This window comes from Lissotriton helveticus, chromosome 1_1, assembly GCF_964261635.1.
Source record: "Lissotriton helveticus chromosome 1_1, aLisHel1.1, whole genome shotgun sequence".
Taxonomy (NCBI): domain Eukaryota; kingdom Metazoa; phylum Chordata; class Amphibia; order Caudata; family Salamandridae; genus Lissotriton; species Lissotriton helveticus.
Window position 1 is genome coordinate 753316077 of NC_136057.1, and position 19403 is coordinate 753335479.

The 19403-nt window shown below is 41.5% G+C and overlaps 1 protein-coding gene across 3 annotated transcripts in view; it reads left to right on the forward strand.

Annotated features, from left to right (window-relative positions):
* Positions 1 to 19403, forward strand: part of YAF2 (YY1 associated factor 2) — a 186737-nt gene that overhangs the window by 92013 nt on the left and 75321 nt on the right. For 2 of the 3 annotated variants that reach the window (XM_078674299.1, XM_078674298.1), the window contains exon 3: positions 7719 to 7817. The exons of the other annotated variant lie outside the window; for it this stretch is intronic. In XM_078674299.1, coding sequence (XP_078530425.1) covers positions 7719 to 7817 — 99 coding nt within the window. The remainder of the gene's footprint in view (positions 1 to 7718; positions 7818 to 19403) is intronic. 3 annotated transcript variants of the gene reach the window in all.

Sequence of the window (19403 nt, forward strand, 5' to 3'; positions counted from 1 at the left end):
TCAACCCCCTTTGCTATAACTAAGATGGTTTAGGAGCTTAGGGTGGGACATCTGTAACTAATTACCAGCGTACAGTTCTTTGCTAACCCAGGTACGTTAGTAAAGTGATGTCCATTACAGGACCCCTGCAAGGGTAATTTTTTAATGACTGCTCTGTTTAGTACTTTTCTGAATAGACTCCTTGAGAACTCTGATGAAAATAGCAATCCCTGTTGTTGAATGCTGCACCCGCTCTTTAAAAACAGGTTGTAGTTATTTTGGTTGTTTCCTCAATTTGGTCTCCTTGACCATGTTTTGTGATTGGCGTAAATACGGCTGCTCTCACTTGTGACATGGCTTTAATGTATATTAGAGTGTACATCTAAATAAAAAGTTGAATCCCTTTCTCCCCATTTTTTGCCCATTGTATTTAAACACTTGTTTACTTCTCTCCTACATCTCTTTTGTCATGTTATCTTTATTGTGGAGATACGAATAAAATGTTCGGCTTTCAAATACTACAAATGAGATTCCTTTTTGAATATAGTGTATTTCATGTCTCGTAGAAATGTTATTTGCCTCATTCATGAAATAAAATCTGGAAAATAAGTTGGGTTATACTTCACGCAGGGACACCACATTCAAAATACAGCGGCATATTCATACTGCAGATTCACATCACCCATTTTTCCTTTCAAGGAGCTTGCTTGTTCAGTAGAAATGACCAGCTCTTGTTCATAATGAAACTGGAAAATGTACTATGACATTAACTGATATTCTATTTGGCAATCACAGCAATGCAATTCGTTTGCACAATTACTTCCATGCAGATTTGAATTGTATGGGCCATTGGCTTGTTGTGTGGATTAAATGCAAAGCCCGCTTTAGTTGTCCTTAGCGTGGCCACTAATGACAAAGGGCTAATTAAGATAATACGTTAAGGCGCATCGTTTCTTTGAAGGAGTCATGGCGGTCTTTTTTTTCTGCCAAATGCGAAGCCCAGCATGCTTTTTTTCCCTGTCTGCCTTAGAGGCAAAATTACATCTGTAACGTTATTATAGAAGTGGTTTGTAAAAATCTGAGGTTGCTTGACTGCATCTCCTGCAGATGCTGTAGTGCATGTTTGAGCACTCTTTCAAAACCGTACTTATGTGTGTGGACGGGAAATGGTAGACCGTAGGTAGCCCTCGATGATTGGTGCTCTCGATACGTAATTTAAGATTTCTATGAAATCATGAGTATAGCTATAGGTTCATGGGATAAACACCTTTTCAGTGAGCTGTAGTTTTGTATTGCATGTCGCATAACAAACTGCCGAATTAATATTAATTATGCAGGTATCTAATTGTGACTTATGAAATTGGCTATAAACACAAGGTGGATGCAACCTTCCCCCTTGTGAATCAGTTATCACCTCCTTTTGGGTGTCTGTACCTGATCAGTAGTTTGCGACCGCAATTGCAAACTATTAATACATAGCATTACTACTTGCAATTAATAGGGGTGGCCCATCTCATGCCCCCTCCTAAATGCCATTGGCCATGGATCGGAAATCACATTTTGCTACTTGGAAAAGCTTTTCTGACTCACAAAATAAGGTTAGTAAATACGAAAAACCATTTTCTGGGATTGTGATTGGAGAATGGTTTTGTACAACTGACCTCCGGTCCCCCACTGGAAGTAATACGTTCTGAGAATGCTGCAACTGTAAAATGTTGCCCATCACCACTTGCCTCTCTAATCTCATTTGCTTATCTGTTTAATCCTTTTATGTGCAGTCAGTTTTTGCACGCGGATTATTCTGTTGGAAAAGTATAATTAGGGCGTAATAAATGGCTGCACGTGAATGTGGGAGTCTTTGGTAATGTTCTTGCATCTTATCATTCCTGCAGGAAAAAATAGTGAAAAGATTGTTGATTAACTTGGAAGGAAATTTGGTTCAGGGATGATCATTAGGCTGCTTCCTTGTTAATATGCATTGTCGGTTTTGTAGGCGTCTTTAGAACAATGGACATGAGGTTAAAAATTCTTACAAGACAGTGCCATAAATCTTCACACTAATCATTTTTTTTCCGGGGGATAATTGTAGCCATTTCTCCAGACGCATATCAGCAGTGTGTGAAATGGCAAAACAGACTCCACCAGAGAAATAATTTCAGCCTCCATATAAAGTTTATTCTCCTACAGTTGTAAAAAAAAAAGCAGGGCTTCGGTATCCGTAATGTTTTTATTGGGTTTGTTATTGTGCCTACTTTTAGCTACTAAAGATTGCAAAGGGGAGTAGACCTTACTTGGCCTGGGTACTGTGAAGTTCAGCTCTGCATGTATCCTGCAGCAGGTGTACTAACCAACCGAGCCTTCTGCTGATTTCTGGGTGTCATCTAGCTGGCACCAAAGATAAATTGGGGCGAGTTCAGAAGGGTGAACTATTACATTTGAGTGGAAGTTGGAAAGCCGGTGCAGAATAGTGTATGCCATTTGTTAGATTGAACCCTCGTGACACAGTACGTGACACAGTACGTGGTGGGGTATTAGAAGCTAGGAGCACACTTGGAGTCTGGCAGGCTGTAGAATTTATGACCTCCGCTGGATTAACCTGTGTCCTGCATTCTGCCAGTGAAAGGAAGGAAAAAGAGGAAGCCATGCTTAAATGTAAAATATGTGATGTTTTAAATCGGTTACAATTTCCTGTTTGCGAGCATCTTGTCAGAGTACTATTGCGTTTGTTAGAAAACAGTAGAACATTGTTGTGGTCCTAAACTTCTACATTGTACTGGTGAATCGGGTCCCTTTGCTGTGACCTCACTTAATTTGCAGGCTGGGTATCTTAAAAGATTGTACAGTCAAGCTTGTTATATGAATTCAAAGGAGATGTTATTGGATGCCTGTGGCTTTTAGCCCTACACGCAGGGCTGGTTCCAGGATTTTCGGGGCCCTGGGCGAAAGGAAATGTGCGAGGCCCCTCTAATTTACATAAGTGACACTTTCTGGGCTCCGGAAAGTGCTTCGTGCAGACTCCTCCTGGGCCGCAGCTCCCTTCTCAGCCCCCTACAAGCACATCTTGTACAGCCTATTTGGGACTGAAGGTGTGAGAATTGCTTGAGGGCTGAGAGTTAAACCTGTGTGGGCTAAAGTGCTGACAGTGTGCGTCCTGAGGTGTCTCTGAATGGGCAGGTGTTCCCCTCCCGTAGGCCTTCCCACACCATCCCTGAGAGGCCCAGGGAAGGAGGGCCCTCTCCCATGGGCCCAATTGTAAAGAGACCCCTTTAAATTTGATCTGCAAGGTACATGAGGACTGGTGGGGTGTTGCCATTGTTTGGGGCCCCATGCTGGTAGGCTGAGTACGAGGTTCTGCGCAGCTGCCCATGCCTAGCGCCGGCCCTGCCTATACAAATGATGATGGTGACGACAGAGTAGCTAATAGTGGGCAGATATGTTCATAGTATGCTGTATGGCTTGGGCTGACGAGATTTGGGACCAGGAATGTACCTCCACTGCTTTACTTTTACGTTCCATTTACACACTGAGAGCATCACAGTTGCCCTCTGCAGCTAATTCAATGTTCCACAGGCATATTCCGGTTTGTAGTCGTACCTCTGAGACCATTTAGAATCTTAATACTTGTTTTTGTTAATGGGTAAAATAATAGTAAAAAGTGTATTGTAGATCTGGATACACTTGACTGATTTTGGGAATGCTCGGGTGATGAAGAATGAGCTTGGTTCCTAGGTCTTTGAGCAGATGGAGAGCATTATGTTTAGAGTGTGATGGGAGCTTTGGAACAATTTTTTTGTTAGCATTGCGGGACGAGCATGCTGTGAGGAAAACCATCCTACTACTTATTTTTTGTCTAAAACATTTTATTGCACCTTTCAAATAGTTTAATTTTGACATTGCAAGAACCTTTTATTGTTTAGTAGAATCTCACAATGTGCTACTCATTTAAGTAATCAAAGACTCACAAAGTATTCCCTTTACTCAGCCTTTGGTTTCTTTGGTTGTCTCTCAGGTTGCATTTCTTCCCCCTTCAAATAGGTCACACGTCGCTAGTTGTGATAGATACATTGCAACATCTCTCTCCTGTTAATATGAAGGTCATGATCATATTAACTATCATTACATCTTCCAATATTTCTGCAGACAACCCCTTGCTTTGTAAACCTTTTTGGTGGCTCTGCACCAATTCATACTCCTTTCCCGCTGGACACCTAAAAACCTTCACCAAACTGTAGGCACCTTATGAATAAGAGCGTTGAGTGGTCAAAAGTGAAGAACTGGAAGGTGTTGCTTTTTGGTACTGGCGCATCTGCTATTTTGAACACTAGAATTGAGCCGTGTGCCTTTACACTGTTAATTCAGGTGAGGAAACGGGGCCATGCTGCCCCTGCCTTCCCCCCTGTACTTGGAAACCAGAGCATGGAATAATCCATTTTCCCATTCCGCTAGTACCCTCACTGAGGGGCTGAACTCCTCTAAACGATGACGTTGAAAAGCATTGGCTGATTTAAACATCGTACATACTTGCCTGGAAAATCAGTTGAATCATTAGCATGTTCACTTGTGCTGCGAAGTGGGGTTTATGCCGATCTGTAGCACTCAACAAAGCACCTGAGACAGTAGTATAGTAGTCTTGAATAATGTTGCTCCGTGCCATCTTGTTGTAGTAATTCACCAGTCTTAGAACTGCTTTGATTTGCACTGTGATTTTAATTTCATAGTTATCTGTCTAATAACTGTGAACTGTTGGGTTTTAGTGGACATCGGGCAGTGATGCTATTTTTTTGGGGCAGCAGGAACCAATCAGATTTTTTTTGTAACCTTTAATGTGTTGTGTGATGTGGGTGACCTCCTCTTGAACCTCTAAGACCTGAAAGGCTATCCATTAAACCAAATACCCATTTCCCTGTGTGAAGTAAAACCTCGAACCCCAAGTTTGAAAAATGCTTTAATTAAGAGAGCTGACCGAACTAGAGCGTGTGTTGTTTTTTTTTTCTCCCTGTGCTCCTTTCATCTACATTAGGATGAAGTGAAATGACTGTCAAGGATCTTGTTTCTGTGAACTATCACCTAGATGTTTTTCATAAGGTCACACTGAGGCCAGAGCTGTCTTTTCCACAGTGGCATTCTTAACAAATCTAGACATGCCCTTTTGATAAAGCATACATTATTGGGTCAACTATAAGTTCAGGAGTACCATTTGTGTAAGAACGCACTGTTGCCTTGTTGTGAGCCTGTGCTAAGTGTTGAGGGCACAGATACCCACACATTCGATATTCATCTAGGACCCTTCCATTCATTGTCTTAATTCTATTCGTAATTTCGTCCTCCTTGAGTAGAAACACACTAACTCCTGGGCAAATCCATGCAACTAAATTGATACATTTTTCATGAGAAACTGTTGTGAATATCTGTTAAATCTTGTTTGTGTAAAAACGTTGGCCTTGGTGTTATGAATCCTTCCACTAAAAGATGTTAGTGGAATGATTTACTCGGCTGCCTCCTTTAGAGCTTGGTTGCAGGACGTCAGGCAACTGAAAAATACATTTGCTAGGAATAGCCAAATTGGGAGGTGACCTTGCCCTCCATTTTGCCTATTTTACCCGTAGCAAGATTTTCGATTGCCCTGATCTCTTAGGGAGCCCCGAGGACAAACCATGCAGTTTTACAAGTAACTTGGTTCGTTCTTTATTTTGTTAGTTACCTTAATTTGACAATTTTTCTTTAATTCTTTGACTCACTCCTGTGTCCCTGCTCCCTCAGACACAGTCCTTTGAAACACTTCAGTGGTAGTAATGAGGGCTTTTCAGGGCATATGCCTGCTGCTGAATTTTAATGAGCTATTGCATTTGCATTTGCATTTTTAGTGTATGTTTTCAAGTGATGCCCGTTGGGACACCTTAGTGCGTTTTTATTTTTTTACGGAATATAATTCCCATTGCCTATTTCAGTCAGGACTGCGGAGTAAGTCTTATTATGAGCACTGTTGCATGAGATACTGTTCTTTCTTTGTGATGACCTTTTGCTTGCTTTCTTGGTGGTTTGGGCCAGTGGAGAAGAAGTTACATAGTATGATTCCAGCAAGGTTCTGCTATATAGCACACCTAGATTTTCTTTGGTAGCTACATCAGCTGGTTGCAAATGGGGTGGTGCCGCTCCTCTTCCCAATGAGCATCAGGTTGCCAGGTTTTCCCAACACCTGACGTCCCGCTCACAGTACCCAAATTAAGACCTTAAAAGGATGATTGTGTTACGCACAGGCAGGCTTCCCTCTGAGGGTTTGTGGTAACTTGTATGTTGCAGCATGCAATGAATATTGTGTATCGCGTTCGGCATTCTGAGCATTTCTTACACAAGATGGAGCCTGTCTAGGCACTTTGTGCAAAGGAGGGAGCCTCATTTACATTCAAACTGAAATAAACTAGGCACCAAAAGCAGTCCTAAAACAAGGATGGGTAAGGCAATAGGTCTTGATTGCATTTTTATTACCAACTAATATATATAAAAAAGAAAGCCTGCTGTAGGGATAAAATAACACTGAAAAAAGTATGTTTTCTGAATGCAAGGCATGCATGATATAAATAATTTGATGTGCGACGATTCAGTGTATTTTTCATATGTATTTAAATGCACTCACTCCACAGAAGGTGGAATGATGCACCAACCAGCCAAATAGGATAAGCTGAGATATATGAGCACTCCTCTTGGCAGAACCAAAACCCACTCTGTTTGTATTTTAAAGAATTAGTAACAAATTCATTCACAAAGCTGCACTGTTAAGCGAGATCTAAAAATAAAAAAATTAATTTCTACAAGAAAATGAATGCTGCACCCCTAGGGTTTAGCTTAATTCAGCCAGACTCTAAACATGATTTAACTAAATTATACAGGACAGACAACCTCTGGCACCAAGATGGATTTCTGATGAGTTTGTAGAACGGTAATTCTCAAAGACACTCCTCCGACCAACCGATAGCCCCCCCCCGTTCCCTTCCCCCACCTGCTGTCACATACTTTCAATATTATCAAGCTGCTGAAAGCATGACCCTATTTTTCACTGCTTCTGATGGATGGGATTTCCTCTTTATTCTATTGAAGTTTCCTTTCCATGTCAGTTTCTCACTTTAAAATAAAAAAAACTGTGATTTTATAAATTAGGTGTGCACTTTTGTCCTTTTTAGTACAATCCCACTTACTCCCGTGCAGGTAGTTGCTCACGAACTGTCATAAGTCTTCTTTCCTAAACATGCACAAGGGCCCTTGTTAATTTAGTGAGGCAGAGGAGGAATATTTCCTTAAAGTATCAATGTCCTGGGCGCGCCAGCATTTGAGGAATGACATAGGCTTGCTGGCAGAGTAAGGAAGATTGAACCAAACAATGTTTTTATTGACTATTGAAACAGATGTTGAGGCTTAATCTTTTGTTCAGTTGCACTCAGATGTTGACTGTGTAGGTCTCCTTTCTTTGATCATTAATTTAAACGCTCAGGTGTCTTGTGGGAGTAGAAGGTGAGTGGGAGTGACGTTATTGATTTGGAATCTGCAAAAAAACTGAACAGTTTCTTTAAAAACTGCATGGTGTTGCCCTGCCAGTGCCAGCGAGAATGGGCAATTAGCCTCGCTTTGGAAAAAGTGAGCTTGACTGGAAGCTGCGAGGCATGGGCACCTCCCAGTTTACTGTTGCTGTTTCTGCCAGAAAGTACTTTTTTAGTTGCCTGACTGCCTGTAACTTCCCCCTGAAGGAGGCAGCCTGGCCAGTGGATGGAGAACCAGGAAGAGACACGAAGGAACCAGCAGGGAGGGATCTTCATCTGCAAAGAAAAAAGAAAAAGGAAAACTAGGTACTTTTAATCTATTTTATAAATTCGCATATGTAATGGTTTGCTGTGTATTTTACATTGGAATAATGGAGGTTGTATTAAGGATGTTTTCCCCACTAGAAACACATTCAGATGTTGTAAAATAATTCATGTACATGGGGAATGTTGTATTATCTGTTACTTTGTCGTCAATCTTGTCCCAATTAATTTTTTGGGTGTTTTTTTTCCTTGTGTACATTTTCTTTATGTAGCACAATGATTGTTTAGAGGATTCCACGATTGGATTGCATTCAATTTCTAGATGTGTACTGTTAAAATGGCCACTTGCACAGAGAAACTCAGATAATTTGTGGGAAAAAAAATTCAGGGTCATCCTACTTCTAGAGAGACATGGGGAAAAATTACATGTTTTGCTTTAATGTCAGCCTTGCACTGTACACACATGTGAATTCATTGCAAAGACTGCATCCAAGTAGCTTCAGCACGATTGAGTACCACAGACAATGCAACTACCAATCCTATGTATTTCATGACAACTTTCATTTTACAGTTATCCTAATTTGTTTATTTTTTTAAACATATTTTATGCTTCAACAAATTGCACTATTAAAACACACCTTGCATGGTACTCTTCGGTCATTAGGCTATGAAACGTGTTATTGTCATAGTGTTAAATCTGTTGGAAATGAATGAAGTTTAGCAAATGCAGCACATCCCCCTTAATCACCAATATCACCTCCACTAAGCTGAATGGAACACTAGTCAGTGTATCATTTTCCGACCCAAGCAAAACGGCTTTAGTCCAATATGAGCTATAGACTATATGACCGAACAGAGCAGAACTTTTAAATGACGCTCTCAAACAGGTAAGAGGGTGCTCTTCACTCTCTAAATTAAAATGTCTTCCATTTATTTCCAATCCATGTACAGTTCAAATATCCAGCATGGCAAAAATATCAAAACTCATTGGTTGCACAGTCCAAAACCACCTATAGGAAATGCACCTGCAGCTGATTTACAACTGGGATTTTGGATCCAGCATCAAGTGTACAGCACTGAATTATAGTTGCTTTTATGGGAACAATTTAGAATCAAGGCCATACAGTTGAAAGCTGGCATGCTGTTGTCGAAGTACCAATATTTAAGTTCATGCTGTTCTTTTGGTGGTCTTCAACATAGCAAAACATGGCTTTGCTGATCATCCTTGTCCACCTCTGTGGCATGCTAGTATTGAGCACAGCATGTAGCAGGCTCTTTCCAAAGAAAGAAAAGCAGCAAATCAATCTTGGTGGACCACCCCAATCAAATATCCTGTAGTATTACCGACCTGCTACACAACACATTGTGCTCGGCGCATTCCATGCACTGTAGCATTGCTTGAAAATCTAGGCACAGAACTCATTCAATTGCAGGAGTGTGCCAGCAGGATCACTCCGTAAGATTGCTTGTTCTTGCACTTTCCTCTTTGCTCCCATGTCCAGACAGAAACCGATAAACACGTAAACACAGATCATGCACAGCCTGTTTGTCCTTGTGGGGGTTGGAAGGGTGCAGTGAGCAGTAGAGTGGGAAATGGGGAGGCCTATTGTAAGCCAGTATTTTGAGCAACTACGTTTATAGAATGAGTGTATTAGTTTAAAAAGGACTGCACTCTGTACCAGGATTTCTTCTGAAGAGAATCGCATGCAGGTACTTTTATGCAAATGTAAGGCTTCCCTTTGCTCAAGCTAGAAACTAGCCTTTTACTTGCTTTAACATAACCAGTGGTGTTAGAACTGGGTATGTTTTCTGGGGTTTTTTCAGTGTATCCTGATTTTAATTCAGGTATTGGTGTCATTTGCTCCAATCCACTTTTGGTTGGTAGATCATAATTTTCATTTGATTTGTAACAATTAAAGAGCCTATCCTAATTGCAAGGCCCTCTCCCTCAGTGCGTACCTCACATCAGAGGGATTGAATTGCTTTCAAAACCGGAAGGATATTCCTTTGCAAATACTAACCCATCACTCACATTTGAGACAACTTTGATTCATGCTTGGACATTTGTATTACCAAAGTCTTCTATATGGCCTCTGGTCACCCCAAAGACAACACACACTGGCTTTCGACCCAGTAGCTGAGATGAGGGTGCAGCTTGGCTCATCCCTTACAATAATGTTCAGGGAAGAGTTTGTTTATTCTTTAATTGACTGGGAATTTTGCACTCGCCATTAAACTGCCATATTCCTGACTTCTGTTTCTGCTAGCACCTACTATCGTGACCCATGTTTTAAATAGGATTATGCATTCTCTCATCAACAGACGGTGTTCCATTTCTCAGATTGGTTCAATGTGCCCCACCTTCTGCACATGCTGCAAGGGTACAGTAAACTGTTTTGTAAGATCCTGGAGCCTCAGGTTACGGGGCTGTGGAAGAACCCAATTGCTGGATCACTGACTTTAATGGTCCTCTATCCTTTGTCTGGACAAATAACACTGGTCTTGGAGTAATCACTGGGATTGGGGGAAGAGATGGGTGAGATTTTATGTAGGAATAAACTTATTTCCCGCTTAAGGAAAATTCTGTTCTTTAGGCAAGTTTACGAGCAGGGCATTCTGAGGATATACTGCAGACCCGAGACGTGATTTAATTTTGCATTCACAAATTATTTTGAGACTTACTGTAGCCCTATTTTAGCTGGGCTGGGTTTTGGAACCTCTTCAGCAAGTGGGTTTTGCCTATTGTACACCCTTTTCAACTGTTTTACTTTCACATTTAAATACGAACTATTTAGAGAAACCGTTGCTGAGTAAGAATAATGTACATATACACTTTATGTAAAGCTAGTAGTGGTAGATCATGTGAATTCACTGCACTATGGGGTTTATTTTGCATGAATGCCTTTGATGGAGGTACCCTGGTTTAGGAAGCAGGTTCCAGGCCACTTAAAGCATGGATCAGTGAGGTCTACTCATTTAGGGAATGTCATTACTGGGTAACGACCTTCCGCCAGACAACGTGCACATTAGTAGTGCAGATTACATGTTCTATTTTAGCCTGTTTAATTTATACTGGATTTGCAAAGCAGGTCCGTTTGCTGATATGCAGCAAGCTTTGTGTTGTGTCCTGCTGTTCTTAAGTGGAACCTGGAACACGGTGTTCGTGATCCGGATTCCACACTGAGATGGTTGGCCCAGGCTTGATAGAGGAGCTTCACAGCTCACCTCCGCGTCTTAATAAACCTACCTCGACTTAATATCTGGATCCTGTCATTTCTTCACCACATCTTAACACTGGTGACAGCTGGGAACAAAGCATCAAGCCTGGAGCCCTGCAGATCTACATGTCCACTCTTGAATGATTCACCACCGGAAGCTGTGTGGTGTGTAGAGTGCCGTTGCCTGGCTTTTTCCCTGGAAACCCTGCCTTCCTGAGGTTTTGTCGTGAGATTTTGGGCATTTTTCGTGGGATATTTGACTTTTCTGCCGACTCCCGCAGTTTGGTCATGCGGTCCCAACGTGCCCTATTATGTCCGCAATTTGTTTGTTGGCACGTTGCTTACATGCACGTGCCCCGGTGCCAGAGAACATCGTCTAGGGAATGCGCTTGTGTGCCAACAATGAATCTGATGTATCCTCGCTTTCTTCTGCCAGCTTAGTGGAATTGTAATCATTGAGCATGCCCGCACTCATTGTAAAAGGCTACAACGCTCACCCGTGTTTTCATTTTGGTGGTGTTCATTGCACATGTCGTACTGGTCTACTATTTTGCCAATTTCTTTTCCACATGCAACAAACATACTATTTCCCTCATAAGTGGGATCAGTTTCTTTCGGTGATAATTTCAATAATTTGCACACTTTCTTTTGTTCGAGCCAACTGCTGTAAAGCATCATTCTACAGCATTTCTGTGATTCGCTTACTTTCCTCATTTGTTCTCCAACTGTGCAGTCTAGTGACTGCTTATGCCATTACACTCTACTGTTTGTATCGATCATAGTGTGGTTTCATTATGGAGGGCATTGGGGCACCACCTCCATTTTTAACTACTGCAGGAGAACCTGCGTTAGAGTGGAAACAATGCAAAGAAGGCTTAGAAGCTTAAATAGAAGCCATTGGTGGTGGTGATTATAGAGACTAGAGGAAGCTTGTTATTTTAAAGCACTGTCTAGGTGCTGAAGGTAGACTTATTCTGAGGTATTTACCTCCAGTTTCTACAAATCTTTCTGCAGATGAGGATGACATTGATGTGTTTGACAATGCTATTAAACAACTTGACAAACTGTATGGAAAAAAGGTTAACAAAGTGGTTGCACGATACAAATTTCTCAGCAGAGGCCAATTAGTGAATGAATCTATAGACGTCTTTGTCAACGATTTGAGGACTATTCGCAGCCAAGTGAAATTATTCTACATTTCATGATCAGATGGTACGTGATCAAATGGTGCATAAGGTGGCTGATATCAAATTGCAAGAGAAATTATTATCCGCTGAAGATTTGAGTCCTAACAAAGCCATTGATATTGCTCATCGTTTTGAAGGCATGAAACTAGGCAAGAAGAATGTTGCTGATGTTCATTTAGTCAAAATACTTACAAGACTATTAATGGCAAATTTAAGAGTAAGGTTTTCCCAACCAGGAAAGAAAAGAATGTGTGTGCTCCAAGTGTGGCACTTCTGGTTGTTTGGCCAATGACAAAATATGTCCTGCCATCAGTCAAATATGTAGTTATTGTTAAATAAAGGGACATTATGCTAGAATGTGTAAGTACAAAAATAGGTTTAGGAATGGAGGTATAGATTCTAGACACCAAAACAAAGATCAAATTAAGGAAGTCGCGACCTTGAAGATGAATAATTTCTATTAACTGTTTGTGAGGCTAATAGCAATGGGAAGGATGCTCCTTTTTGCCCAATTCTAATTGGTGACAAAGAAGTAAAGGTTCTGGCTGATTCGAGTGCTAGACACACCCTTATTGGGGATGAATGGCTAAAGGAGTTCCAGGTGTACACTTAATCTCCTCCGAATATCAAACTTGTGGGGTATGAGAGGAAGCCCATCGAAGTTTTAGGATTTTTCACCACCAATCTTAGTTTTAAAGGCAAATCAATCTCTGCAAAAGTATATTTTCATGTCTTTTAGGTTGGCCTCAGCAAAGGGACCTAATGATTACCCTTGATCCCAACCATCCCGATTAAGGACTGGGTTACTCAGATCTGATTCTCCAGGTTGTAAACGATCCAGCAACCAAGTGAGAAAAGTTGTTTCCCAGTGTGTTTTCTTCACATTTGGGTCTGCTTAGAAATGTTGTTCACAAGATTATTTCAAAACACAATGCTATACCCAGGGTACATAAAGTCAGGAATGTTCCATTACTTTTAAGGGATGCTGTGACAAAGGAATTGGAGAGATAGTTTCATATTGATGTTATTGAGGAAATTGAATCCTCTGAAAGGTTGTCGCCTGTCGTTGTCGCAAACAACCCTAATTGAAAAGTTTGGTTGTGTGTGAATTTGAGAGACCTTAACGACAATGTGTGGGTAGACAGACATCCCCTGCCTATTATCAGGGAGATGTTTGTTAAACTCAAAGGGGCTTCAGTGTTCTCGACTCTTGATCTGTCAATACCTATCATCAAAGTGCCTTACTTGAAGATAGCAAAACACTCACCTCATTCATCACTTCTGAAGGTGCCGTCAGATATAAAAGAATGCCATTTGGTTTAATCTCTGCATCTTCTGTTTTGTTGTGCCTGTTGATCTTCAACAAATTGTTGTAGACATGGCTCATGAAGGTCACCCTGGTATGACCAGTTTGAAGGGGAAAATCAGGAGTGAATTCTGGTGGCCTGCAATAGATGGGTGCATAGAACGCTAAGTCAGATGTTGTGTCGAGTGTTGTGTCAGTGATAAATCCCTAAAAACTGTTGCATATTAACGTCTTCCTGTTTCTAGACCGTCACATGTCTAGGAATGTGTGTCTCTCGATATTGCCAGACCAATGAGTTTGGGTCATAATCCTGTGTATGCCATGTTCCTTGTTGACCAGCTATCCCAGTGGCTTGATGTCAAATTGGTTCCTCATATCACTTAGAGAGTTGTGATTCAATTTTTAAATGAAGTTTTTGAAAGGGAAGGTTTTCCTGAATTGTTGCATGCTGACAGTGGGGTGCAGATGACATCCATTGAGATGAAGGAATTTCTCAAATGTCATGGTATTGCACATAAGCGCTCTTCAGGGCAATGATATGGTGGAGGGGTGGATCAGTGTGTTAAAAGAAGGGTTACAGCTGGTGATAATTAATGGTAAGAATTGTCATCAAGCCATTAAGGAGATATTTTGGAGTTACAGAAACACTCCTAGAAGTGATGGTGATTTGTCTCCTTTTGAAAAAATGAGGGGTAGGAAGGAGGTGCAATATGGGTCAGGGGAAAATGAGAGATTTGGTGAGTAGAGAGGATGACTATTGCAATACTGGTCATGATCATCTTGCTAAAACTGTAGTGTCCCCTTTGAAAGTCGATGATTGGGTGCATGTGAGGAAGGGGAGATTGGTGAATTCTGGCGAGTCAAAGTTTTCGTCTCCCATGAAAGTTGTCAGTGTTGGCAAGCAGGTTGTGGAACTTACTGATGGGAATGTATGGAGTCTGTCCAAACTTGTGAAAATTTCTCAATGGTTATGTGGGTTCGAAGGCTGTGCTGGATCCCAAGCTGTTGAATGATAAGGTAAATTGGCGGAAACAGTTCCGTCATCACTCCGGGAACCTGCAAAGGTGTCAAGTGCAGAGACCGCGACAACGCCCAGCTTGGTGAACTTTTGTGTTATTTTACTTTTTATTTAGGAGTACCTGTGGCAACTGTATAATTACATTTTTCCTCTTTCTGTTTTCCTTCAAATGTTTACTATTATATTGTTAACGAAGGTGAGTGTGTGGTGTCCTGTTGTTCTCGGGTGGAATCTGGAACACTGTGTTCGTGGTCCGGATTCCACACTAAGACGGTTGGCCCAGGCTTGATGGAGGAGCTTCACAGCTCAACTCCGCATCCTAATAAACCTACCTCGACTTAATATCTGGATCCTGTCATTTCATCACCACATCTTAACACTTTGCACCTGCATTTCTAACTCCATATTTGCTACCTTGTTTAACCCCATTCATTTATGTATTTGCCACCTACCTTATATATTTCTCTTGTCTTCTTACGCATTCCACCTGTAGCCCTTCATCTCCCTAACTTGAGTAAAAGGTGCTGATTGCTGTCCGAAACCCATGCTAAAAGGCATTAGCGAGGCCAGTAGGCTTTGCCCTTGGGCCCTACTGCTTTGTCAATGCTTTTGGGTGGTGCTGTGCAACATCGGGATGGTTACAAATAAAAAAAAGTTTATAAAAAAAAGCTGGCAGGCAATGGAAAAGCAGGTGGGAGGGCAACAGGAAAGCGGTGAGGGAAAGCCGCACATGATGGAGAGTAGCACGGAGTGGGGGAGTAGCACACGAGCAAGAGTGTGCATGCAGGAGGGCAGATAAACTCATAAGGTGAGAACTGGAAAACATGCAAATCCTCATAGAGTTAAAAAGCAAAAGGGAAAAAAAGTAGTTCCCTAATTGTGACCAATAGGACAAACGCCAGTCAATGTTAGAGATGGCAAAGAGGCTATTCGCATCATTGGTAAGCAGTGGACAGACTTTAGACCCCGTTAATTCTTGGTGATCCCACAATAGCTCTTTTGCAACTAGAAAGCTAAAAATGGTGACTGAAATGTTCAAAATGGTAGCACTGCCCAGATTTCGAGAGCTTGGTGCATATCTTTGACTTTATTTTATTCTGACTCTCCTGCCATGCTGCTACTCTGAAATATTTCCCACATCCCACCTGCAAAGAAGTGTACCATTAAATGGCTCATTGTTACTCCACACAATACATATGGGGTATTTTGACATGCCTATGCGCAAGAATGAATTTCCTTTTCCCTGTCAGTACTTATTTTATCATATGGAAATGTGTTTTTATTTGAGGCCTTTGCGATGGAAGTATGCTAAGCCCATGACCGTGAACTCCAAGCATGAGAATGTTGAAGCCAGAATTTGATGTATTTTCATTAAGTCCTCTTCTGCTAAATTCTTTAAATCCTTTAGAATTTCCTACAGACATGCATTCAATTGGTCGAAACTATTAACCTGACATTTAAGTAGCTTTATTTAGAAGTCTTTCAAAAACATACTGAAGAACAATGTAATGATAGACATTAAAGTTTTCTAATGTAATAAAAAGAATGTACATCTTATAAAGCCAACTTAAAAATCAATAGTGTGACATGTTAATGTTCCAAATTAACTCGCGTCAGATGTGCGACTAAACTTAAATAGTTATTATTTTAGTGATGTGCCTTGTTTTTTCCGTTTGTGTAGCTAGGTTGAGCTATTCTATCTTGCTGCGATACTTTTTGGCCTTTTACAGTTAGATCACCACTCTACATTGTGTATTACATTAAGCTACTGTTAAAATATCTTTTCAGTGTACCAGGCTGACGGATATTGCGGGTGTGCAGCATATTCTGCATCCTCACGGTAGAAGTATAATATTTTGTATCCTGTCAGCCCACTGATGCATACTTAGGTGGGTTTTCATACTCAAGCCGCACTTAATTAAATTTTACTAATTCATTCTTACTGTATGCAAGTTCCACTTTAATTGTGCACTGGCAAAGCTTTATTTTAGAGTTTTTCTGGAAGCCCTGTAAATAAAAATTGGGCTTTTTAGAGGTACAGTACAAGTGTCATGTAATTCTAGTCCTGTGTCATCCCTGTAAAGATGGTGGCAAGCAGTTTTATGCCTTCACGTATAACGGTAGGCAGAATGAGCCTCTGATCAAGAATGAACTACGCAACATATTGTAAAGAAGCAAATTCATATACCTTTCTGCGCTTCCTGTTTTGCTTCCAGTAACATCCAAGCTTAGGGGCTGGGTTAGTCATGAACAGATCCACACTGATTGCGATTAACTGCCATTATCTGGGTATGGCTGTCATTTCCTCACCATGCTAAATATGTACCTAAACTGTTGAGGTGACTAGGGCTCCATCTGACTTTTGTTAGTATAGCTAAATATATGGATATGATTCGCGAAGGCCCTATGAATAGTGAAGTTCACTCTATACATTACCAATATCTGGCAAATTCTCCCTGTTTGGGTCAATGTCCTAAATTATTGAAGGCTGCATTATGGCAATACCAAACAGGAATCCGTTTATTAAGCATCCCTGTTCCTCCTTCATTTATTATGAATAGTACACCAATGTAAAATTGGAGAGGCAGGTGGAGGAGATTTATGAGCAAGTGAAATATAGATTAAACAGTGAGTTTGTCCTCAAAGGCAGGTATACCATACGAATATATGACGTTATTCCGCAAACTATCACACCGCATACCAACACTCCGCATTCTTTACAATGGGGGTGCAACTACTCCGCAATACAGCACTCCAAATTTTCACCCCGCATATGACTTTACCACGCATGCCATTATAACGCAAATGCATGTGTGGTGAAGGCATAAACTTTGTAAAAGAAATATATATATATATATATATATATATATTTTCACCATACCACACTTTCCATCATATATATATATATTACCTCCTACTGGCGGTCGCCAGTAGGTATATATAGTTAGGATTTTTTCTCTATGGGTTTTTTGAAAATTCTATGTCTAATAACTTTGGCGTTTGTGGACGGAATTGGCTGAAATTTTCAGGAAAATGGCACATTTTGTTTCTGAGCAGCCCCTGAAAATTTTGGGGGGGTTCGTCAAGGGGGGGGCCGAGAAAAAAGGGGGGTCCCAAAACGCGTTTTTCCCATGTTAATTTCCATAGGGCGGTTGGCCTCACTTTTAGCCCGAACGGCTGAATGGATTTGCACGAAACTTGGCAAAATTGTAGGGACTGGTAGCCCGATGTGCCTTTTGTAGGTCTCAATATATGTGCTTCAGTGGATTTTGAGAAATTAATGTTCAAAAAAAGATATATATCTGTAACAGCGGACTGGGCAGCGCTCCGCTACGCGTACTTTTCGCGCAACGGAGCTTTGTGAAGCGAAGCTGATTGGTTCTCCGGCGTCTGTCAACATTCCAAACAGTCCGTAGCGGCCGCCATCTTGTCTCTCGGTAGGATCGAGAGACAAGAGGAGGCCAAAGCGAAGGGGCAAATGACCATAAGGGGGCATAGTACATTGTCGCTCACCCCCTAGGTTTGATGTGGAGGTTTTAAAAGGGCCCCGCGGGGCAAAAAAAAATAAAAATAATAATAATCGAACAGCTGAATGGATTTGCACGAAACTTGGCAAAATTGTAGGGACTGGTAGCCCGATGTGCCTTTGCTAGATCTCAATATATGTGCTCCAGTGGATTTTGAGAAATTAACGTTTAAAAAAAGGTATATATCTGTAACAGCGCACCGCTTCGCGTACTTTTCACGTTACGGAGCTTTGCGAAGCTGATTGGCTCTCCGGTGTCTGTAAACATTCCAAACAGTCCGTAGCGGCCGCCATCTTGTCTCTCGGTAGGATCGAACAGCTGAATGGATTTGCACGAAACTTGGCAAAATTGTAGGGACTGGTAGCCCGATGTGCCTTTGCTAGGTCTCAATATATGTGCTTCAGTGCATTTTGAGAAATTAACGTTCAGAAACAAGATATATATCTGTAACTGCGCTCCGCGGAGATAAAATTATATGTGTATTACCTAGCTGTTGCTAACACCAGTTAGCGACGGCTAGTAGAAGATAGCGACCATCTTGGGCCCCACTTTGCATGTGAGTGATATTTATCACTAATGACATGCAAAGTGGGCATGCCAAGATGTTAGCGACTGGAAACAGTCGCTAACATCGCTATCTCCTATTATCAACTTTTGGAAATATTCGAGATAAGGGCGAATATCTCCAAAAGCTACCACCTGCCCTGAGCAGTTCTTAGCCATGTTATCCAATGGGAGGTGGATAACATGGCTAAGAGCATTAGCTCGGTAATGCATGAATATCGCTGAGTTTTCAGCGATATTAATGCATTGCGGTCGTTTTTTATCGTATTTCCGATAAACCTTGATAATAGCAAGGTTTATCTGCGATAATTTCTGACGGTAAAAAAATCTTTGCAATGCATCGTTAGGGATAAATATCGCTTAACTTTGGTAATATGCCCCAACGTCTGTTAACGTTCGATTCGAAGGAAATCAGGAAGTGTTGAAAAACATTGTCTGCGCCATCTTGTCTTTTTTCAAATGCCACACTTTTGTCGTGCACGGCAGCCATTTTAGATGCCTTGACCAGACCCACTCTGTGCACGCTGTCGATCCTTAGCATGGCTCCCCACCCTCGCAAGCATCTCCCCCAGGCAGTGGTCACCCCCGCTCTCTGTCTTATGCATGGGTAATAAACCTCCCCCATCTGCGCTGCTGTTCCCTGAGAATCACACCCTGTGCCCGCCCGACACCTCCCTTTCGCCCTATTCACTACCGCACCCTCTGACACTCCTTTTCCTCTGTGTCCGATTGTCCAGGCTGGTCCTAGGGTATCAGCTAGCCCTGCAGATGTAGTTTATGGCCACAGCTGTAAAGAATCACCCCTCTT